Below are 25,829 nucleotides of genomic sequence, written 5' to 3'. Positions count from 1 at the left end.
TTAACTGTGTAGGGCCTTAAAAATAAAGATATTAAAAGGAAAGTTTGTTCAGAACCAGAATCTAAAAGAATATTAAAATATCTGTAATACTTCTGGAGTTATGGGTATTCCAACTTTGGAAAAACAACTTTTTCCCCATTTTGCACTTGCATATAATGCAACAAGGAATGCTGAAGTCAACTGATTTTAGTAATATATCTACCTATCTCTGTGTTAAAATAAAATAATGATGCTGTCACCTTTCTAAGGTGCATTTGACCTGTAGTTTTGCTCCAAAATCATAGGTGAAAACTGACATTTTGACCTCATTCTTCAAAATAATGGAATACTCTTTAAATATTGATTAATGGCATTTAATATTTTGCATTTAGTATTAACAAAATCAAAAATTTCAGCCGAGGAAGTTTCAGAAATTTGTTAGATTTGATATGAAATAACCCAAAAGGGTTTGGAACAACATGAGGGTGAATAAATGGTGACAACATTTTCAGTTTTGGATAAACTATCCCTTTAACAATACAAAGCGTATAGTTAACCCTTTAAGCTCTGAAGGTGTTTTTAAAGATTACCTGTTTCATTGGCATCAATTGTCAATTGTTTGGTATCATTTTAAAGAAAACTTTTCAAAACATTTTACGATATAGATTATGATCTCAGCCTACAAAACTGCTGAAAAATCACAAAAAAAACTTGAGCCAAAAGTTGACTTTATTTGTTCTCTTTCTGATTTGACATTATATATCTCATGCTATAAATAAGGTACCTCCGAAAAACTTTTGTTTTGTTCCCAATAATGTCACCTTTAACTGAATATAATTGTTTGTTGATACGACAAATCAATCAAGTTATGGCATTACAAAAATAATCTATTTTAGTGTCCAAAAAAGTCTCCAAATATCCAAAATGCTCTCCAAACAAATAAAACATAATAATTGTACATAAGAACGAATTACACATGCAAATACAACAATGACTAAAGTATGCTCTCTCTCCAAAGCATGCAGTCTTCTTATTTGATGAGATCTCATACAGGTACATTCTGTGCCATTTGAGTCATCATTGAGTCTGTGCCATGTACTTGGCGCCATCTCCTGGTGGCCATATGTAATTAGAGTGAACGATCCTCTCTGCCCATATTTGGATGATTTCTACCTCTGGTTGCAGCGATCTGAATCCTAATATGATTGGTTTAGCGTTCCATGACACTGGACAATGTACTACATCATTTCCGATAAAGTCATCTAATCCAGGACAGCTAACCTGTTTTTAGCCAGATAGCACATTATGTGCTGTGTGCACACTGTGCTTTGTGTGGATTATCTAATGATCTATGTGTCAGATTACATTGTGTGAGGGCTCGTTCCTCTAAGTAATGGTATGTGATATGTTCTGTTTATTTTTCATGAAGTTATAAGCAAAAATGTGGCTTATAAGCAATACCTGTTTACATGTTACATGTATGTAAATGACATACGTATACTTAGCTATTACTCAATTATATTTTTGTCTGTGAGTCAAACAAATAGGCTGGTTGTATTCTACTCTTTGAGAGCTTTCCAACAACATATGACACATGGCTATTTGATCAGTTTGATGTTTTGCCAATTACAATAATATGTGCAGTGCAAACTATTAATAAATTATCAAAATGGAACACTTCTGATTTGTCTGCAAATTTCAAAGCACCTGTTCAGGTTTATTCTTAATGCCAACATGCATTGTAATGTGCAGCTTTTAAGCTTTAAAACGATACCTATATTGTGTTGGTAAAGACTGAAGTTGTTAATAATTTGATAATTATTTTTTTCAAGGTGGACCCAATCCTAGCTTAAAGGGTTAACAAACAAAAAATAAATAACAAAATATTATAAAATGCTATTTTCTATTCTATACTTTAATCCAGGACTCTGGAGTGACAGGAAGAGGGTGTAATGCCAAAGAACACTGAGGGCGTGACAATGGAAATATTATAAAACTGATCATTTTAGTAGGGAACAGAGAAGGGTATAGCTGCAGGCATTGCTCCAAAAAGGGCATGAGCTCCAAATCGCCACTGAAGATATAGGGAGCCACAAACCTAACCCTTTCCCTAATCTTAACCGTGAGTGGAAGTGACGCCCCCTTTTGGAGTTTGCGCAACCCCCTTTTGGAGTAACCCTACCCCAGTTTGGAGTAACCCCGCCCTCTTTTGGAAATTCCGCCCCCATTTGGAGGTCTCCGGCCTGCAGCTATACCTACTTGAGGGAACGGGTTATTTGGCACAGAATAAAAAATTCTTATGGAGGTATGTGGAACGGTGGAATTGCTGAAAACAGACAGAGAAAGGTTTGTTCCTCCCACCAGTCCTTGGATTTTCACTCTCCTAAAACTCCTGTCTTGTTTCTCAGTAACTTTAGTTGTTGTATCAGACTTCAGCTGTGTTGAGTTGATGGGACAGATGTGTGTTATTGGGTCAGCTACTCCTGAATTCCTCAAAATTCAAATTCAGCAAGATGAAATAATAGTGTCCCTGTTTCCTTGTGTGAAATCAGCATGAATTGCTCTTAATATACCCCTACTGGAGAAGCTACGTGGTATCATAGAAAAACATTTACTATATCTTCATTTTTGCAAAATGATATTAATGTGGCTCGTTGAACGTATTGCTGGTGAAATAAACACAAGAGGCGCTACATAGCTTTTATTTATGTTCATGCAAATCACAAGTAAAACGGCAGGTTATCAGTTTATAAACACTTACTTTCTGATGCTCACACAATGCTATCTTACGACATTTAAACACGTTAACTATAGCGCATGACTTGTAAGGTGAAGCTTGTTCAAATACGCAGCAGCTCAGATGATGGAGTTGCCTTGCGACCATGGTACGAGTATTTGTTTTGTGTCAATCGGTGTTGGGTGTAATCCAATTACAAAGTAATTAGTTACTGTAATTTAATTACTTTTTAGTCAAAAAAGTAGTGTAACACATTACATTTTCAATTCTTGTAATTAGATTACAGTTACTGACTTTCAATTCCCTTAATTGCTTTTAAGTACATTATAGGGTTATGCGTATTTCTGATATATTATTTATGTAGAATACAGAACCGTGTCAAGCAGAAACGTGAGGTGTTGAGTGCATGACTTTTGTGTAACAATGAACAAAAAAGAAATATAGAAATTATTTTTAATTTAAGCGGAAAAGTGTTTTAGAAAGTAACTTAAAAGTAACGTAATTAGTAATTTTTCAATGAAGTAATCAGTAAAGTAATCTGATTATAATTTTAGAGAAATAATTACTAACTTACCCAACACTGGTGTCAATTGCATTTGTAATGTTTATTTTATATTTTGAATAATTAAATATGCACAAAAAAATTAGTGTCACGTTATTGACCCTAATATATATCAAGAGTGATCATATGCCGTTCCCAGCAGTTTTTTATTTATTTAATATTTAAATAGAGCAAAATTCTCTGCTCTGGAGACTGTACATACTGTAAACTAGGACATGAACTTGTTTTAGATACTGATTTAAATGCTCAAATATGGCCGTGTTGTACAGTGGTTTGAATGACCTTTTTTCCATTATTGAGAGGTCTTGAAAGAATCTAAAACCATAAAACCCTCTTATACCTGTTTTATTTGTTTTATTATCTACTTTTGAGTCCGCATGTCTTGCTCTTGGTGGGAATATGAAACAAAATGTATAAGAGTATGTCATCGCATAACTTATGTCCATTAAAAGTCACCAATTATTTATGCCTTTGTTGATTATTCATAATACACATTTTTATGGTTGCAATGGCAACACAATAGTCATTTTGTGTTCAGGGGTCCAGTATGTGTCCCTGTTTGAAATGTTCTTAAACGTTACTGTCAGGGTCACACTTATGCCCGGAAAATGCATCACGTGATGTTATTTATAGATGCATCATCTTTCTGTTCTTCAAATGGCCTTGAGATTTGTGTTCTACTGACCAGATTTACTCTGTCAAACAATGTCCTTCATGGCATTCTTCCTTATTTATCATTTTCTCTGTTTGTCTCAGATGAATAGCAGATTTCAGAACTGGAATCTGGAATATTGGTTGGTAGAAGCACACGTGTACCTCTATTTTCATCATGAAAACAAATGCATTTCATTTTGTGTTCATTTACATTATTTTAGGGGCCTGGGTAGCTCAGTGGTAAAATAGCAGCAGTGGCTGGCTACCACCCCTGGAGTTCGCTAGTTCGAATCCCAGGGCATGCTGAGTGACTCCAGCCAGGTCTCCTAAGCAACCAAATTGGCCCGGTTGCTAGGGAGGGTAGAGTCACATGGGGTAACCTCCTCGTGGTCGCTATAATGTGGTTTGTTCTCGGTGGGGCGCATGGTGAATTGAGCGTGGTTGCATGAAGCCTCCTCACGCGCTATGTCTCCATGGCAACGTGCTCAACAAGCCACGTGATAAGATGCGGGGGTTGACTGTCTCAGACGCGGAGGCAACTGGGATTCGTCCTCCGCCACCCGAACTGAGGCGAATCACTATGCGACCACGAGGACTTAGAGCGCATTGGGAATTGGGCGTTCCAAATTGGGAGAAAAAGGGGGAAAATCCCAAAAAAAAAAAAAAAAAAAAAAATATATATATATATATATATATATATATATATATATATATATATATATATATATATATATATATATATATATATACATTTACATTATTTTAATATTTAGAAGGTTTTTTAGTTTGGAAATGAAAGGGTAATATTCTGGATTGAATGACTTTGGGGTCTGGTATTTCGAAATGTGTGTCTATTTAAAACTTATTTAAAACTTTCCATGTCAAAGTGGGGGTTTTTATTAGCCTAAAATGTATCTTTAAGTTCGCTCTGAATCCTAGAATATGAATATGTCTTTATTTCTCATGTCACAGGAAGTTCCACCCCCATCGGATGTGTCAACATGGAATCCATCTGAGCTTCTACCTAGACTATGTCACCTCGTCCGGTCTGAGACGGGTTACGGCTTTAACCTGCACAGCGAGAAGTCCAAACCGGGTCAGTACATACGGGCTCTGGACCCCGGCTCGCCCGCTGACCGTGCTGGACTCAAACCTCAGGATAGACTCATAGAGGTGAGAGAGGAACAGAAATATTCTGTTTTTGCTGAAACAAATCATAGCTATCTATCTATCTGTCCGTCTTTATTATCTGTCCATCCGTCTCTGACTTTATTGATCCTAATGAGGAAAATTGTGGGAATATGATTGCATACATATGTATCAATGTACATCGTGATTCATTACATGATGATGCCAGATACACACCCACACATTCTAAATTCACTTCTACATTCACACTCTCAAAAACACACTAATCCATCACATTCAGAGGCGTGTGGGTGGCATGTGATGTGATGACTCTCACAAAATATTTCTGAGAGAGTGATTCAAGCAGATAACATACTGTTGAAACCAAAATTCCAACAGCATCCTTATATTTGAGCTCATAGAGGTAAACATGCCCTTCTTTATATAAAAAAAGAATTCACTGTTATAATAAAAACTTTCAGTGACTTATAAATCTGTTGGCAGATTGCATTTGGAATGTGTGCTGATACAAGGTATCCGTGAAATCTAAGGAATGCAGTGTGCAAATAAAATAATCATGAAATTAGAATGTGCAAGACTGGATTTCAGAGAAAGCTGTTTATATACTAATGGCAGTGTCAGAAATTAATTTCTCCTGATGTTGATTTTCAGTGGCATTTTCTATATTTTTAACCATAAAATATACTGTCTCACCCTTTTAATGCCAAATAATTCAAATAAACTCCTAATCTAAATAATAATACTGTTATTTATAAACCTAAATCAACAACTATTATGCCATAATATCTATAATTAGGCCAACGATAGAATTTTAACCATGTGCAACTCCACGTCCACATGCGTGGACGTTGTATTTTGGCTTCACTATACGCAATGCGTAATTTCAATTAATTTAAACTGACTGAATACTATCTCAAGACTCTAGACTGTCATTTAAGGGTTTAATCTTCTGGCGCACCAAATCATGTGACACGACAACATGACGTTGATTTCCGTGAATTGCTTCTATGGGCGCATAGCCAATAAAAGTGCCTCTGGTAAGAAACCTCTAAGTTTTTTCATTGAAATCAGTTTGGGTGTAAAGAGTAGCATCTCTAGATTCGTTTGATATGCCGCTTTAAAAAATCCATAAATTTTTCGTGCATCAGCCCGCTGATAAACATGATGTCCACATACGTGGATTTTGGGACATTATTCCCTCAAAAGAAGAAAAACATGTTAGTTATTTTGAAAAACTGTCAACATTTAACACATCTGTGGATCAGTTTTGTTTCATTTTAATATAAACTTTGTTATATTGTACTTTGTTATCACTGTACAATACGGTTCTATTTATTAACATTAGTAAATGCATTCCTATATTCACTGTGCATTATCACACTGAGAATCAATGGGGTCAATGGGTTCATCCAAAAGCTGGAAAATGTTGCTTTCAGAGGCTTTATATGGAGTTAGGATGAAAATACGGTGCATTTAGAACTGTTCTGAGACCAGTGCAGACAGACAGCACACTGGAGGTTAAGTCATTTGCTAAATAGGGTGCAAGGGAGCATCCTATAGCTCTCTATGCAACTAAGTGCATTCACTCCTAAAATCCCAAGTTTAGTTTCAGGCTGCAGATGATGTTTGGACCACTCAACATGTTTGGCAGACATGGGACAATGATGATAATCAGTACATAGATTCAGAATTTATCATGTATAATTGTGAGTGGATTGGATGATGCTGGCCATGTCTTCGAATCAGAATGAGTTATGCTAATTTCTGATGTAATGTCTGTAACGTTGCAAAAACATGAATAACCAACTCTCCTGAAAACATAATAAACAATTTGATGAAAAAAATCGGACTTTCTATAGTTTGGGATTCTTTAAAATTTCACAGCTTAGTCCCACTGTCCACATATGTGGACATCAATTTTAGGAAAACGATTTGCTCTAGAAACGTTTTTTTATTTTTTATTTCGGGGGCATTTTTGTAACTTTTGGTGGAATTTTTGCCCTGAGCCCCCATTAAATTATGAGCCTGGCTGATGGAAAGTAAAGACAACTCTTGTTTATTGTATGTGATAATAAATGTAAAAACAAAACCTGTATAGAACATGTCTGGGTTGTATTTCAGCCCAAAATCAAAAGAAATACATATATTTTTCCCCCTTCTACGTTACGTGGTGTTTGATGACAAAAAAGTCAAATCCCCCAGAAATTGTAATGAAATTGGCATACATTTAAATTAGTTTTCAAACCACATACGAATGTGGATTGACATGTGGTTTTGATCTAATTTAAAATATTGAAATATTGGAAATATTGGAGTTTTGCTATTACAAACTTCTTTTCATTTTACATAAATAGAAATCACTTGAGAACAGTTAATCTTGTTTCGTCATCTACTAAAACACTCTCTGCAGTCTCAATGCAGTTTCACTCCACAGCGTTTGGCAACTCTAGCACATGCCTTCCTGCAGAGTGCCAAGTGCCCTTTCTTTTGCTGACATTGAAGGATTTGTGTAATTCACGGAAAACTGACTCCTACTGTGACCTACTGTTGTCATTAATACCTTTCAGAAAGTGACGTAACACGCTGTTCCACTTGGTGCACTTATTGTGGACTAATAATGCACCTAACAAACCTTCCTCTGATTGGTGTACAAGGTTGCAAAGCCTCATTGCACAAGTTGTATTGCTGGTCAAATTACTATAATATAAATGGTTAACCTTAACCTGAACTTGATTCAATAGTGGACAGTGGTTCCGCATGTTTGAAATGAGTTTTCTGAACTTAAAATTACTATGCAATCTCAACACAAACACTTTGTGTAGAAAGAACGCACTCACTAAAGGTGCACTCAGTAACTTTTTGCTTTGTCATCTAGGATTTGCAGTGACACCTAGTGGCATGGATGCAGAATCATTCAAAATTAATAGTTTTAAGTCATAGATGCCATTGTAGAAATTCAGTATTCACAGTCAGCCATGATTACTTTGATCCAAGAGTGAACACGTCCAATAACAGGGCGGTTACTGAGATTAAGCGAGTAGTATTCGGCTGGTCATGTGATCTCAACATGGCAGCCCCCATGAGGGGACCCTCTCCATGTAGAATAAAACAGCTTTTATAAGGATACTGATATGACTGGATTCTTCATTTTATGTGAGTGCTCATGATTTTATATATATATATATATATATATATATATATATATATATATGTGTGTGTATATATATATATATATGTTTCAAAATTACAATTAATTTCTTTATGAGTAAAACTTTTTTAATGAGGAAAAAATGACCTTTAAGTAAATTGAACAAGCAGCAAAAATCCTTTTTTTTGACTGTAGGAAGTATGCAGACTATAACTGTTGTACTTTTATATGCCGTAAGGTATAGAAAATGGTGAAAAGAATAAACTGATAAGAAAAGAGTGATTTTAACATGGTTAAGGGGCGTTTTTAGGAACTCCACAATACATAACCGTGGTAAAATAACTTTAATGCATGGCCTCTCGATGCGTATTACTATAATAACCACTTTGTCTTTGTGGGCTACTTTTTCATACACTTTTATTAGATCACCCATTGTGAAGTCACTTTTCATCGTGCCCTTTTTTGTAGAGTACACTGTTTTTCCTTTGTAGTACTGATGCATATTTGAGTGCAACAGATACAATAGAAAGTTCAGAACTATTTGTAGTTACTTGTAGTTCATTTGGGGGTGAAACATGAGTCTGAAATACGATGTTCTTGACAAAAAAACAAAAACAAAAAAAAGACACATTTAGTCTTCAAACTAACTTTCTCCACCATTTCTCTCCATCTTGCTCACTGTCCAGCAGTCAGAGTTCTGCCCCCTTCAGTTCTTAGACAGCACCTCTCGCTGTCTCCCTCCAGACACTGATATCTGAAACCAACACTGCTGCCACTGCGGCCAAAGCAACACACTTTAATATTTGATAGTGTTCAATTTAACTCAGCGCAGACTCCATCTGTCCACAGGATAAACACAACGATACAATCCCCTTCAGCAGCAGGAGAGCGCGCGAGGAGATCTTATATTCGTGTTTTTGTTTTGATTGATTCAGTTGTAATTTCTGTAACATGTCTTCATCTCTCTTCTATTGGAAACCTAATTCTACCACGGAAGCATGTTGCTAAGCAACCAGTAGGGGCGCAGTGTAAGAAGAAACAAGTGAACAATTTATAAAGAGATAAACAAAGCTTTTGTGATTTTACACCTCTGATTATGTGTTTCTGGAACAAAAGGGGGATGGAGACACTGTCCTGATCTAATAATACCACGCTATTCTCTGAAGTAGTGTTTGAAGTATCATGTAAATAGTAAATACCATAGTATATGAATATGGTAATCAAACAGTACCATAGTATCACTTACGAAACCATAGCATGGTATTACAATTTATTTATTTATTTATTTATTTTTTTGGACATGTACAATGATAACAGGCTTATGGATACTACCATGATGCTAATACCATGATATTCTTCGAAGTACTTTGGAGTATTTGTAAGTAACATGTTATGTGAATTTGGTATTATATCAAAGTACCATGATATAAACATCACTTTACCATGTTACTGCCACTGTACGTTTTTAAGGGAACAACAGTCATTTAACAGTATAAAAAAAATATATTTATTTACACTTCTGTTGCATACTCCCAATCAATTTTTGTAAAATGTTGTAGTAGTGAACATTTAAAAAAAAAAAAAAAAAAATCGTATTGAATATTTTTGTTTTGTTTGTTTTTTCTGGTAAAGACATAAACCATAATAATAATAATAATAATAATAATAAATAGGTAACATTTTCTATGAAGCCTATATTTACAATGCATTGTAAAGGCATTATAAATGCATTATAATGCATACGTTATGTCTCATAATACACCTTATAATATGTTAGCACATCACATAAATAATTGTAACCACAACTGTAATACATTATAATACTTGCCTATTCATAGTTATACCTTAGAGCATAATGCATTATTACATGACCAGCTTAAATTTATATCTGCAGAAGTTATAATGTAATATATACAGTGCCAAGAAAAAGTATGTGAACCCTTTGGAACTACCTGCATTTATGTATAAATTTGTCTTACAAGTTTCAATAATGAACAAACACGATCTGTTTTAACTAATAACACACACATTATTGTATTGATCTTGTACATATTGAATACATCATTCCAACATTCGCAATGTAGGTTGGAAAAAGTATGTGAACCCCTTGGCTAATGACGTCAACAAAAGCTAATTAGAGGCAGGAGTTGGCAAACCTGGCATCCAATTCATAAAACGAGATTGGAGATGTGGGTTAGAGCTACTTTGACTTATAAAAAGCACTCAAACATATTTTTTGTTTGCTATTCACAAGAAGCATCTGCTGAAGTGTACCATGCCTCGAAAAAAAGAGATCTCAGAAGACCTACAATCAATAATTGTTGCTTTGCATAAAGCTGGAAAGGGTTACAAAGTTATCTTGATGAGTTTAGATAATCATATGTCCACAGTTAGACAAATTGTCTATAAATGGAGATGAGTTAGTACTGTGGCTACTCTCCCTAGAAGTGGCCGTCCAGCCATGATGACTCAAAGGGAACACCGCAGAACGCTCAATGAGGTAAAAAAGAACCCTAGAGTGACAGCTAAATACTTGAAGGAAACATTGGAACTGGTTAACATCTCTGTTCATGAGTCATCTATACGGAAAACATTAAACAGTCCATGGCAGGCCACCACAAAGGAAGCCGCTGCTTTCCAACAAAAACAATGCTGTGTGCCTGAAGTTTGCCAAAGACCACCTTGACACTCAACCATGGACTGATGAAACTAAGGTTGAATTGTTTGTGAAAAACACACGGTACTATGTATGGCGAAAAAAGGGCACTGCATACCAACATGAAAACATCACCCCAACAGTGAAGTACAGTGAAGGGAGCATCATGTTTTGGGGCTGCTTTGCTGCTTCGGGGCCTGGACTGCTTGCCATCATCAAGGGAAAAATGAATTCCCAAGTTTATCAAGATATCCTACAGGATAATGTCAGGGTGGCTGTGTGCCAGCTGAAGCTCAGTAGAAGTTGGGTGATGCAGCAGGACAATGACCCTAAACATTGAAGTAAATCCACTACAGAATGGATTAAAAAAAAGAAAGTCCACCTTTTGGAGTGGCCCAGTCAGAGCCCAGACCTTATCCCAATAGAGATGCTGTTGAATGACCCTAAGAGAACCGTTCACACCAGACATCCTAAGAATATGGTTGAACTGAAGCATTGCTGTAAAGAAGAATGGTCCAAAATTCCTTCTGAACGTTGTGCAGGTCTAATCCGCAGCTATCGGAAACACTTGGTTGAGGTTATTGCTGCCAAATGAAGATCCACCAGTTATTAAATCCAAGGGTTCACTTACATTTTCCACATCACTGTGAATGTTTAATAGGATGTGTTCAATACAAAAAATTGTAATTGTTTGTGTGTTGTTATCTTAAGAACATTGTGTTTGTCTGTACTTGTGACTTTGATGAAGCCATCACGTTTTATGACCAATTAATGCAGAAAACTTTAAAAAGTGTTCACATACTTTTTCTTGCCACTGTATATTTGTATTTTATTGTATTTTTTGGATTTTTCTCCCCTTTTCTCCCCAATTTGGAATGCATAATTCCCAATGTGTTCTAAGTCCTCGTAGTGGCGTAGTGACTCGCCTCATTCCGGGTGGCGGAGGACGAATCTCAGTTGCCTTCACGTCTGAGACCGTCAATCCGCGCATCTTATCATGTGGCTTGTTGAGCGCGTTACCGCGGAGACGTAGCATGTGTGGAGGCTCACGCTATTCTCTGCGGCAGCCATGCACAACTCACCACGCGCCCCACGAGGATGTTACCCCATGTGACTCTACCCACCCTAGCAACCGGGCCAATTGGTTGCTTAGGAAGCATGGCTGGAGTCACTTAGCACACCCTGGATTCGAGCTTTCGACTCCAGGTGTGGTAGTCAGCATCTTCTTGCTGAGCTACCCATTCCCCCACTGTATATTTGTATTATATATATATTAGGTATGCTGTAGAAGTGACAAAAGCAATGTCTTATAAACATTGATATTTGATACTTATGATATTTTTAAGTGTTTATACATTAAGAAAGACATTACGATTCAAGCTTAAAAATTTTAATTATTTACAAATTCACAGAATACAAAGGAAGACACATTCAGTATAAAAGTCTATATATTTTTACTGGCAAACAAGACAAAAACAATGATCTCTCTCTCTTTCTCTCTCTCTCTCTCTCTCAGAGTGACTGCTGGGAGTGGGTGGAACGTGGCTTGTATGAATGCTCAAACTTTTTCTAACTTTTTGTATGTACTTTTGTGTGTTTTGAAGTTATTCAATTTTGATTGAAATTTAAGTTTAAGTCTGCTACCAGTGTTTTGCTGGGAAGCATGACTAATCTGAACGCAGTGAGTTTTGAAAATCTTACACAGTGTCATGGAGTAAAAATAGAATCCAGAGTGTAGAGTTTAGCAGTAGGAGAGATTATCAGACATAGTAATATAGTCTCAGTCTCGTGCATTAATAATGCAGTTGTGCTTTTTCTGACTTCGGTTGATGTGGTACAAAATGGTGTCCTTCTTAACGACTCATTCATACCTGTTTTTCCTCTGAGTAGCCCTTCCAAGAAAATCATACTCTCTAACGTTCCTCCTTTTGTTAAATGAGGTCCTTGCTCAAGAACTGTCGCAATATGATAAACTAGTTTCCAACATTAAAAAAAAACCCTCTCAGGTGTAAATCGCCACTAGTAAAACATTTGGTTTCTTTCAGAAGACAAGTGTTTATGGTTCTGAAGAATGGAGTAGATGAACTTGACTTGTTTTTTAAATTCAAAATCGATGGGTTTGATTACACTGTCTCTGATTCGACAATTAAATGCTTTAGTTGTGGTAAAATTGGGTATCTTGTTCGCGCCTGTCCGAATAAAACAGACGATGCAGGATCAAATTTGGAACAAGCTAAATCTTATATTATTAATTGGCGCCCCGTGTCACTTTTGTGTACTGAATATAAAATTATGTCTAAAGTTCTGGCCTCTAGATTAGCTAATGTGATGGGACAATTAGTACATTTCGATCAGTCTTACTGCTTTCCCAACATATCTATTTTTGACAATGTTGCTTTAATTAGAGATGTTTTGGATGCTTGAAAACTTTTAGGTGTTATCACTGGTCTGATTTCTCTTGATCAAGAGAAAGCATTTGACCAAATTGAGCATTCATATTTGTGGAATACCCTGGAAGCTTTTGGAATCAATACTGGTTTTATATCAAAGTTTAAGGCTATGTACTGTAACATTGAGAGCGTACTTAAGATTAATGGTGGTTTAAGTGTTCCTTTTATGGTTCACAGGATGTGGCATGTTGTAATCTCTAGCCATTGAGCCCTTGCTTCATAAACGACATACTCAGTTAAAAGGTTTAACCTTTACCTGGTTGTAATGATCCTTTTTATCTCTCCGCTTATGCTGATGATGTAATTGTTTTTATAAATGAGAAAAATGATGTCAATAATTTGGAAAGAATTGTACAGGATTTTAGACATATTTCTTCTGCAAATGTTAACTGGGGAAAAGTGAAGCCTTATTGGTAGGGAATTGGAATGAGGATCTTCCTAGTCTCCCTGGAAGACTATTCTGGAAAAGAGGTGGATTAAAATATCTTGGAGTTTACCTGGGAAATGAAGAATGGTAAAAGGAAAATTGGGAAGGACTATTTGATAAAGTTAAAGTGTGTTTAGAAAAATGGAAATGGTTACTCCCTCAAATGTATTATAGAGGGTGTATTCTTACAATTAACAATCTTGTGGCGTCCTCTCTTTGGCATAGACTCGCTTATCTAGACCCCACAACCGGACTTCTCTTGAGTATTCAGAAAGAATTGGTGGACTTTTTTTGGGACAAATATGACTGGACTCCTCAAAGTATTCTTTATCTGCCCAAAGACGAGCGAGGCCAAGGTTTGGTAAATCTGCCCAGTAGAGGAGCTACTTTTTGTCTCCAGTATATCCAGAAACTTTTGGTGGGATCGAATACACTTGTGCGGAAGCCACTGGCACAAAGTATTTTTTAAATTTTTTTAATTGGTGATATGGGACTGGATCTAACTCTGTTTTTTGTTTTTTTCGATTAACACTTTTTATTGATTCACACAATTGACACAGAAAAGCAAAACATATATTCATAGAATCAACATTTAACCCCCATTATTCCCTTTCCCCCTCCCAATCCCCCAACCTCACCCTGACCCTCAACAGATATCCCTGTGTTCACACTAGAGTATACACACACAAAAAAAGAAACATATATTTAAAAAAAATAATCACACACATTTAAAACTACACTTCTCTCTCCACTACCCTTTCCCAAGAGCCCTCCAAAAAGGTCAAATAGCTGCCCCATTTTTAATTAAATAAATCTAAGCTGCCTTGCCTTCCACATGACATTTCCTCGAATGCCGCTACCCTCCCCATCTCTGTGCACCAGTCTTGAAATGAGGGCGCTCCAGCCGACTTCCATCCCCTAAGAATAATCTGTCTGTCGATCATAACACTGGCTAGAACCCAATTTTTATGCATTTATCCCCTATATTAGTGACCGCTCCATCGCCTAAAATACAGAGTCTGGGGCAAAATGACATTTGAATCCTCAACCAAAATGTTTGGATCTTAACACACCACCAAAAAACATGGGTTGTGTCCCCAATTTCTGACTGGCATTGCCAGCAGGTGGGTGTGTCTTTAAGACAATCTAGAGGGGGTCCAACAGAATCAAAGTAAAATCTTAAATTGCATAAGGCTCACTCTTGCATCTCTAGATGCAGACTTGACTTTTTTTAGAATCTTATCCCACACTCCCTTCTCCAATACCAAGTTTAAATCTTTCTCCCATAATCTCTTGAGAGAAGTTGAAGCTCCGTCCCCCAGACTCTGAATTAGCAGGGAGTAATACACTGATGCCTCATGACCTTTTCCAAAAGCAGTAATCACCACTCTTAGAGTATCTACCGCTCTAGGGTGGTGTATGCTACTCCCAAAAATAGTACAGAGCAGGTGGCGCAGCTGCAAATACCTGAAGAATTGAGACCTGGGAATCCGAAAATGTTGAACTATATTTTCAAAGGATCTCAACACTCCACTTTCATATAGGTCACAGAGCGTATTAACCTCCCACACATTCCACTCTGTCCAGCAGAAAGGAGACTTATTAATATATAACTATGTGTTCAGCCATATGCTCGAACCAACATTTAAATAAATGTCCGAATTAAACACTCTGGACACTTTTGTCCATATCGAGTGCAAATGCGAGATAATGGGGTGTAACTTAACTTCTCCGGTTAGTTTGATAGAAAGGATTTGCAATAGCGAAATAGGGGCAAGAAATTCCTGATCAATACAAAACCAGGGAGGGGTTCTCCAGGTGGAAGTGACCAATGAACCAAATGTCTGAGACCGAATGCATAATAATAAAACAAAAGTTTGGGTAGGCCTAGCCCACCTTTGTCAATCGGCCTATGCAACCTACTGAAATGTAATCTGGGACGTTTACCATTCCAAATGAAAGACTTCGCTATGCTATCAAATTGCTTGAAATAAGAGAGGGGGACATCTATAGGGAGAGACTGTAGCAGGTAGTTAAATTTTGGAATACAATTCATTTTAATAACATTAACCTTCACAATCATCGATAAATGTAATGAAGCCCACCTGCCCACATTGCCCGAAAACCTTTTTATTAAAGGGTCAAAATTAACTCTAACTAAATCAGACAAATTTGCTGGGAATAAAATACCCAAATACTTAATGCCCTGTTTGGGCCACTGGAAGGTGCCCGGCTGAAAAGCCGTTACCTGGCAGTACGCTATCAGAGCCAAAGCTTCGGATTTAGACCAGTTATCTGTATCCTGACAACTTAGAAAAGGAATTAATAGAGTCGCATGACGCCATGGGAGGTTCGGACGTGTGAGCGGCGAGCTCTGGGCTCTTTGCAGATTTTAATACTTTTTATGTCATAAACCTGTGAGATTCGATACACCCTGATCCTTAACTGTTCTAGGAAAACAATATGTCAAAGAATTCAAAATCCTCGGGCTCTGGAGACATTAAAAGACACTTACATGCTCAAGCTGATGCCCCTGAGAAGGCCGCAAGCCTGGGAGCCGATTTGGCCAGAGAAGTGAGGAAATTCGCAGAGAACTGTTGAAAATGTCTGCAATGCTGACAAAGGTCATTGCTGACTTGGAGGATCTTGCTGTAATACGTCCATCGATCACTGCCATGGAGACGAAATTCACTGAGGTGGTTACAAGAGTATTGTTTTTGTATTGTTGGAATTCCTGAGGCCGAAGAAGGTCGGGATGTGGTGAAATTCCTGGACGGACTTCTTTCGAGTCTGCTCGATATAACAGGCCATAAACTGGAAATTGAGCGAGCTCACAGGGTTCTGGCTGAACGATCCGCTGAGGGAGACAGGCCCGATCAATTCTGGCCAAATTTCTGAGATCATCCTATAAAGAGCTCGTGTTACGCGAGGCGAGGATTAAAGGAAGGCTTTCTTGGAAGAACCACAGCATTTTCTTGTTCCCAGACTTTGCGAATTCAACAAGTGAGAAGTGTGATTGATTCAAGGAATGCAAGAAACTCTTACATCAACAGAAGTTCCCCTTTGCACTGATGTTCCTGGCCAAATTGAGAATAGATGCTAAAATATTTACATGTCCCCAGTGTTGTAGATGTATCTGCAAGTTCTTTGTACTTATGCCTCCTATTGGTTTGTTTTGTGGAGTATTTCTTGCAAGTCATTGGAGTGATTAGGTCATTTGTTGCCCTCATGAAGCAGTCGAATGGGCAGGCTCACTGAACATTTGTTTGACTGTCCGAGGAAACCAAAATTTTTTTTTTTTTTTTTTTTTTGCTGGTTCTGCTAGTGGCTGGAGTGGCTTTGTTTTGTGGAGGAACACACCTTCGGGAAAGTTATGTGGATGAATCTACCCGTTCTTTTTGTTTATTCCGAACCCGAACATCTCCCAGAACCAAACAAACAGAAAAAAGAAAAACATGCGCATTAACCCCGTGCACGACAGCGCCAACTGGTGTCCATCCATCCAAACTCAACCAGTCCATGTACGCCTACGAGAACCCCCTAGACAACTTTGCCATCGGATTGCTCAAGTCCGGTGATTCTATAAAAATTTTGTGAGACAGAATTACACAGCAAAAGATAATCTATAAAACAAACTCAGCCAATAGACTGAATAAGCACAAAGAGCATGTAGCTTCATCCATAAAACTGTCCTGAAGGTGTGTTACTCTACAAAATAAACTCCAGCCACTAGGCGGAACCAGCACAAACAGAGCGCGCAGAATCCTCAAACAGTCAAGTGAATGTTCAGTGAGCTGGTCCACTCGACTGCAACATGAGTACAACAAGATGACCCACTCAGCCCACTGACTTTACAAAAATACTCCACAAAACAAATTCCAGCCAATTGGAGGAACAAGCACAAAGAGCGTGTAGCTTCATCCATAAAACTGTCCTGAAGTTGTGTTACTCTACAAAATAAACTCCAGCCGCTAGGCGGAACCAGCACAAAAAGAACGCACAGATTCTTCAAACAGTCAAACGAATGTTCAGTGAGCCGGTCCACTGGGCTGCAACATGAGTGCAAACAAGTGACTTAATCACTCCAATGTCTTTGCAAGAAATATTCCACAAAACAAACCCCAGCCAACAGGAGAAATGAGCTCAAAGAGCATGTAGATTCATCCACAAAACTGTCCCGAAGGTGTGCCACTCTACAAAATAAAATCCAGCCACTAGGCAGAACCAGCACAAACAAAAGCGTGCAGAATCTTCAAACAGTCAAGTGAATGTTCAGTGAGCCGGTCCACTCGGCTGCAACATGAGTACAATGAGATGACTTGATCACTCCATTGACTTAATGAAGGACATCGCTTGCTGTGGGCATGTGAATGTTTTACAGCCATCCTTATCATCTATTCTCAATTTGGCCGTGAATATCAGTGCAAAAGCAACCTCCCATTGTTGTAAATGTTTCTTGCATTCCTTGAATCGATCACGCTTCTCTCTTGTCGAATTTGCAAAGTCTGGGAACAAGAGATCTTTATTGGATGATCTCAGATATTTGGCCAGAATTGATCGGGGCCTGTCTCCCTCTGCGGATCAGCGAGCAGGAACCCTGTGAGCTCACTCAATTTCCTGCTTATGGCCTGCTATGTTGAGCAGTTTCGGAAAGAGCCCATCCAGGAATTTCACCATATCCTGTCCCTCTGCTCCCTCAGGGATTCCAACGATACAGACGGTTCTCCATGTCCTCCAACTTCTCCCAGACATGCTCCAAATCCAATGTCCAAATCCACCTTGGTCGCTAGTGGATTAGCAGATAATTCCCTCTCCTATGACTCCAGGTAATCGATCCATTTCTCAACATCACCCACTCTTGTAACCACTTCAGTGAACTTCGCCTCCATGGCAGTGATCTATCGACGTATCACAGCAAGATCCTCCAAGTCCGCAACGAACTTCGTCAGCGTTGCCGACATGTTCAGCATCTCTCACCGCATTTCCCACACCTCTCCGACTAAATCAACTCCCAGGCTTGCGGCCTGCTCGGGGTCGTCAGCTTGAGCACATAAGTGTCTTTTAATGTCTCCAGAGCCCGAGGATTTTGAATTCTTTGACATATTGTCTTCCTAGAACAGTTGTGGAACAGAGTGTGTCGAATCTCACCGGTTTATGTCATAAAAAGTATTAAAACTAGCAAAGTGCGCAGAGCTCGCCGTTCACACGTCTGATCCTTGCATGGCGCCATGTGACTCTGTTTTTAATGGATCATAAGAGTTTGGGTATTTCTGGTATTCCTTCTTTTTATAAATGTTTATTTAAAGTTTGGAGTTTTCTTTAAACAAAAGTGGATGGAACCAGTAATTTCTCTTTATTGGCTCCTTGAAGAGCCACTTGTGTTTCAAGCTATAGTTGATGTATCTGGAGAAGACATTCCTGGCTTTGCAGATTTATTGTGTGCTAAAAAAAAAAAAAAACTCTTTAAGCTTAGAAGCTTAATTAATTAAAAAAAATAAATGGTGATATTCTATGGAGAATTATTAATGGGGCTGTTGCTGTGAATGCCTTTGTATCTATTTTGAACCCCACTGTGAGTGATAAATGTCCTTTTTGTGCAGAAAGAGAAATCATCCTTCATTGGTTTATGGATTGCAGTCGACTTAACCCTTTTTTGATCTTTTGAATGTGTTGCTTGTTTCATTGAATGTTATCTTTTCATAGGAAGATTTTATATTTGGGTTTGTATATAGTCAGAAGCAAAAATGGAAATGTCAACTGACTCATTTTATTTTAAATTCATTTTAACATTTTGTATTTAAATGTGTGTAATTTTTCTATTGACAATTTGATTTAATGTTTTTTTTATATGATGTACATTGTTTGAAACACTGTTGTAATAAAATAAGTGAAATTCTCTCTCTCTCTCTCTCTCTCTCTCTCTCTCTCTGTCTCTCTCTCTCTGTGTGTGTCTCTCTCTCTCTCTCTCTGTCTTTCTCTCTCTCTCTCTCTCTCTCTCTGTCTCTCTCTCTCTCTCTCTCTCTCTCTCTCTCTCTCTCTCTCTGTACAGGTGAATGGAGTGAACATTGAAAGTATGAGGCATGCTGAAGTTGTGGCCTTTATTAAGAAAGGTGGTAACGAAACGCATTTGCTGGTGGTGGATCCAGATACAGATGAACATTTCAAAAAGATGGGCATCACACCCACCAGCATCCACATCAAAGGTACAGTTTCAGACTGGCAGAAACACCTTCAATATTAAAAATGCATACAAATTCAGAAAGAGAAAAGATTTCTCCAATTTCTAGTTCCTGGGATTTGAGGGGGAGTTTGATTGTTTTTCGAATGAATGCGCTCTTGAGGCTCAGAGAGAGACAGATGCTCAGTTTCCCCCCAGGCTTTCAATAGAGGCGTGTAACTCTGAGCAAAGGCCACAAACCTCTGGACTGGAGGTCTTGTCTGCTTCTGTTATCCAGCTGTCCAGCTCTTCACATGTGGATTACATTAAAGTTAAATTGAGTTGAACGCCTTCAACAGGCAATTGACAGATCTCTAAGATAATTGGTGCTGATTTTTTTTCACAGGACTACCCCCTTTTTCCCATGCAAGGGATCCTGATTTGGCCTCCTTAAAGTGATAGTTCACCCAAAAATGAAAATTCTCTCATCATTTACTCACTCATGCCATCCCAGATGTGTATGACTTTCTTTATTCTGCTGAACACAATGAAGATCTTTAGAAGGATATCTCAGCTCTGTTGGTCCATATAATGCAAGTGAATGCTGGCCAGACCTTTGAAGCTCCAAAAAGCACATAAAGGCAGAATTAAAATAATCCATATGACACCAGTAATTACATCCATGTCTTCAGAAGCAATATGACAGGTGTGGGTGAGAAACAGATCAATATTTAAGTCTGTTTTTCTTATATATTCTCCTCCCTGCCCAGTAGGTGGCGATATGCATGAGGAATGCAAATCACAAAAAACAAAAGTAGAAGAATGTCGAAGTGAAAATGAAAGTAGATATTTATTATAAAAATGACTTAAATATTGATCTGTTTGTCACCCACACTTATCATATAGCTTCTGTCGACATGGATTCAACCACTCATTCACTTACACTGTATGGAAAAGAGCAGTTACACTTGCAGTAAACATGTTCATGTTTAATTTTCTTTTTCTGTTTTATGTCAACAATGTCTTAACAATGATCTGATGTCTCTAGATAATAACATCAGATCAGCCTTTTAACATAAACCCTTTGATCTTAATTAATGAACAGGGAACTTAACATTGATTTTTGTTCTTCAGATTTTGATGAGTCCATAACTAACGGCTCCTCGAGCCCACATGTGAATGGGACGTCCTCTCGATCCACATACTCAGACGGAAGCAGTCAGGACACAAATACACCAGTGAGTGTTCATACAAGAAACATCAATACAATTTTAAACAGAAAATATACACAGCATTTTTGTCTTGTTTCCTTTTAAAAATATCCCATAAACATCCTTAAAACAAGATACATTTACTTGAATAGCAAAATTTTGCATAGTAAGACTTGTTTTCAGAGAATATATCTTGAATTAAGTTTATTGTTCTTACCCTATTGGCATTTTCTTTTTTTTTTTTCTTAAAGGAATAGTTCACCCAAAAATGAAAATGTTCTCATCATTTACTCACCCTCATGCCATCCCAGATTTGTATGACTTTTTCTCATGCTGAACACAAATCAAAATTTTCGGAAGAATATTTCAGCTCTGTTGGTCCATACAATGCAAGTGAATGGTGGCCAGAACTTTGAAGCTCCAATAAGCACATAAAGGCAGCATCAAAGTACGACTCCCGGGCCCGTATTCACAAAAAAATCTTAAGGCTAAAAATAGCTCCTAATGCAGAAATTTAGGAGCAACTCTTAAAAATATGGAGTGTGTCACTCCTAATTTTAGGACTCGTAAAATTTTCATCTAAGAGTAATTCATGAAGCATTTTAACGCTATTTATCGTTGTCTGTCTTAGCTGAAATATAGTGGTTCCCTGTCTACCAATCACTGAGGGCGATTCATAAGAGTGCATAGCAACAAGGTCAACTCCACCTTACTCTTATCTCAAGATTTTCTTAGTAAAACCTGCTCTTGGCAGTTTTGTGAATAGGTTTTAAGCAAAACTCCTAGCTAGGAACTCTTTGGAGAACTCCTAGTAGTAAGATAAAAATCTTTGTGAATACAGGACCAAATGTTTAATCCATATCTTCTGAAGCGATATTACAGGTGTGGGTGAGAACAGACCAAATGTATCTCAGTTTTCACTATAAAACTTAGCTTCAGCAGTCTCCTTGGTGATCATGATTTCAAGCTCGATTACTCTCCCTATAGCACCATCTAGCGCTTTGTGCATGTGTCAGGCACTAGGAAGTGTCATCAAGATTTAAATCATGATTGTGCCTAGAGACTGCTGATGTCAAGATGTGTAGTGAAATTGAGTTACATTTGGTCTGTTCTCACCTGACTGGATCTCTTCAGAAGACATGGATTAAACCACTGGAGTCTTATGGATTACTTTTATGCTGCCTTTATGTGCTTTTTGGATCTTCAAAGTTCTGGCCATCATTCACTTGCATTGTATGGACCTACAGAGCTGAGATGTTCTTCTAAAAACCTTAATTTGTGTTCTGCAGAAGAAAGAAAGTCATACACATCTGGGGTGGCATGAGGGTGAGTAAATTATTATTATTATTATTATTATTATTATTTTTTTAAGCATAAAGCTGACAAAATTTAGTGTATTTTATGCTTAAAACAAAAAAACTTTCTTATACACCTAATTAATACTTTAAGATATACTTTTAGAATATTGCCTTGAATTTTGCCTCTCAAGTAAATATTTTTTAAAAGAGTTTTAGATATTTTTACTGGAATACAATACAAAATACTGATTGAGAAAAATGAATTCTTATAGGTTTTCTGGAGTCTATTCGTAACTACATTCATTGCACTCCAAGTACACCATTGAAAATTGTGCCTTTTTGAAACTGTCTCAGTTTGGACTTGTGTGATGTGTATATTTATGTGTCTTAAAGATGTCGAGGGACAGCAGCAGTCATCTTCTCGACCCGTTTGAAGAAATAGGTCTGTGTTTGAGCCCCACGGCCGCCGAGGCGAAGGAGAAAGCCCATGCCAAGCGTGCTAAAAAGAGGGCGCCCCAGATGGACTGGAACAAGAAACATGAGATTTTCAGCAATTTCTGAATCTCACAAAAACACACACACACACACACACACACACACACACACACACACTGGCACACGCCTGCCGTGACCCCCTATGTATGTTGCATTCAAATCCCTGGACAAATGCTTTTGATGAAAAAAAGAGGCACCTATTTTTGTAGAAAAATTTAAACTTAAAACCATAAAAAGATTCGAACTCGCCCGGAGCGGATAATTTCTGACAGCAAGATTTCTGACTTATAAATGACTTTGGATGCTCACTGACAGTCTCTGGAGTGAAATGCACAGGTCAGACTGTTCATACAGAGTGATACTTTTACTGTTTTGTACTTCTGCGTTATTATTATTATTATTTTTTTTTATGTTGTTTATATGGCCACTTACATATCATACATTAACATACAAAATGGACTAGCAAAAGCCAAGTAATACCATATTATTTGGAACAAAAAAGCACAGAAAAAGGAACAAGATCGTGTTATCCCGCTAAGAAGGGCCAAATTAATGAAGCTCTTTTTATGTATTAATTGTATGTTTTATCATGTGAATTATCATTGCTTATGAAGGAATAAGGGGATTTTATCTTTGCCAAAGACACACCCATAATCAACTGGATTAGTCCGATTGGTATCTTTATAGATTATTTTATACAAAGCTTTGAAGGGACATACCACTGTTGGGTATAAAATGGAATGTTTCTCTATATTGCTGAGATAAAAAAAAAAAAAAAAAAAAACAAACTGGCATGCAAGGGAACTGCACAGTACTTCTTCAACACTAGAGGGCGCCGGCATTGCACTTTTGGTTTTCATTATGAAGGAAGAGCTAAGTCGAAACACAGCAGAATACTGTATGTGTACGACCAACAGAGGGAACAAAATCACCAATGTAACCATGTATTAAGGAATGTTACAGGTTCAATACAAGTTAAAGCGATAGTTCACCCAAAAATGAAAATTCTCTCATTATTTACTCACCCTCATGCCATTCCAGATGTGTATGGCTGAGTTCAGAATGGCATACTACTATACTGCTCATACTGTTTCTGCCATTGACACATATGGCAGAAGAAGTAAAAGTAGTATAGGTAGTATGCTATTTAGAACTCAGCCAATGACTTTCTTTCTTCAGCAGAGCACAAATGAAGATTTTTAGAAGAATGTTTCAGCTCTTTTGGTCCATAAATTGCAAGTAGACCTGGTCCAAAACTTTGAAGCTCAAAAAAACAAATAAAGGCAGCATAAAGGCATCCATAAGACTCCAATGGTTAAATCCATGTCTTCAGAAGAGATATGATAAGTGTGGGTGAGAATCAGATCAGTATTTAAGTCCTTTTTAAAATGTACATTTCCACTTTCACATTCTTCTTCTTTTGTTTTTGGAGATTCACATTCTTCGCGCATATCGCCACCTACTGGGCAGGGAGGTTTCTTACCCACACCTGTCATATTGCTTCAGAAGACATGGATTTAACCACTGAAGTCATATGGATTACTTTTTGGTGCTTCAAAGTTCTGGCCACCATTCACTTGCATTGTATGGACCAACAGAGCTGAAATATTCTTCTAAAAAACTTTGTTTGTGTTCAGCAGAAGAAAGAAAGTCATACACATCGGGGATAGCATGAGGGTGAGTAAATGATGAGAAAATATCCTTTTAAGCTCAATCAACAACATTTTTGGCATAATGTTGATTACCACAAAAAATTATTTCACCTCGTCCCGTTTATTTATATATAAAAAAGAAAAAAATTCCAGATACAACGAGACACAATGAAATTGAACGGAGTCAGTCAATAAACGCTGAAATGCACACTGTTGCAAAAGTATAGCCACAGGACGTAGACATGATACATATTAACATGATTTTAGTGTGATAAAATCGCTCACTAACCTTATCTGTGTAAAGTTATATCAAGTTTTACAACTTTGTTGTCATGATGAAATTCCTGATTTAATCACATTAAAATCACGTTAACACGTATGTTTACGTCTTGTGGCGTCACTTCCATTGTAAGTGCCTTACTGTAACTGCATTTTTTGCTTTTTTAAATAAACGAGGGCCAATTTGAAATTATGTTTGTTATGCCACAAATGCTGTCGAATTGAGCTTAACTTGTAGTGACACTTATTTGTATTGAATAAATAACCTTGGAGACCGACAGACAGATGGCCTGCAAGAAATTACCATCATGCAAGGAGGAGAAACAAATCAAAAGCAATCCAACTCGTAAAACAATCAAGTTTAACGTATGCCTTATCTGCACATTTCAGAAGCGGACAGATGTTTGTAACCGTATTGATGCTGTAAAGACTGTACATAAATACAGCTGGATTTACACATTTTAGTGACCCTCAAACTAAACCATTTGTATTTGTAAATTATCACTGAGTATCTGACCTCAAACCTGGTTGAATTTTGTTATCCACTATGTAGACTACACAGACAATCATGAAAGCTTTTGAGAGAGTGCTATATGCATTTACGGCACAGATATTGCAATATATAACATCAGCATTACCATTATTATTCTTAATAATTCATGATACAGTAGTAGTTAATATAATAGTTTTTGTTTTGTTCTTTTCTGTTGCTCGCTGACATTAAGCACAAATGGGAAATCATTTCCTATCAGATATATTAGACATATTATTGTTATTATTATTATTTTCAATAAAGTGTGACATTCACATTCTAGATGATATTGTTTTGGACAGTTATATACGTAGTTCAGCAGAAAACATCATGTGGACAATTTGCCTTTATATCTGTGTTTGGTAACTATTTATGTTTTAATTGTGTTGCAAAAATGTGTGCAAATATAGATTCTGCTTGCAAACAAAAGGTGTTTTCGCCAG

At 37.3% G+C, this 25,829-nt stretch overlaps 1 protein-coding gene across 2 annotated transcripts in view; it reads left to right on the top strand.

Moving 5' to 3' along the window:
• LOC127451702 (Na(+)/H(+) exchange regulatory cofactor NHE-RF2) overlaps positions 1 to 23,711 on the top strand; it is a 50,069-nt gene extending 26,358 nt beyond the window's left edge. For both annotated transcript variants that reach the window (XM_051716589.1, XM_051716588.1), the window contains 4 exons: positions 4,905 to 5,105; positions 19,812 to 19,965; positions 21,054 to 21,157; positions 22,822 to 23,711. In XM_051716589.1, coding sequence (XP_051572549.1) covers positions 4,905 to 5,105; positions 19,812 to 19,965; positions 21,054 to 21,157; positions 22,822 to 22,989 — 627 coding nt within the window. In that variant the 3' untranslated portion in view covers positions 22,990 to 23,711. The remainder of the gene's footprint in view (positions 1 to 4,904; positions 5,106 to 19,811; positions 19,966 to 21,053; positions 21,158 to 22,821) is intronic.
• The last annotated feature ends 2,118 nt before the right edge of the window (positions 23,712 to 25,829 follow it).

This window comes from Myxocyprinus asiaticus, chromosome 14 (genome assembly GCF_019703515.2).
Source record: "Myxocyprinus asiaticus isolate MX2 ecotype Aquarium Trade chromosome 14, UBuf_Myxa_2, whole genome shotgun sequence".
Lineage (NCBI taxonomy): Eukaryota > Metazoa > Chordata > Actinopteri > Cypriniformes > Catostomidae > Myxocyprinus > Myxocyprinus asiaticus.
Note: the sequence above shows the minus strand (reverse complement) of the source record. Positions and strands in the feature narration are given on the sequence as shown.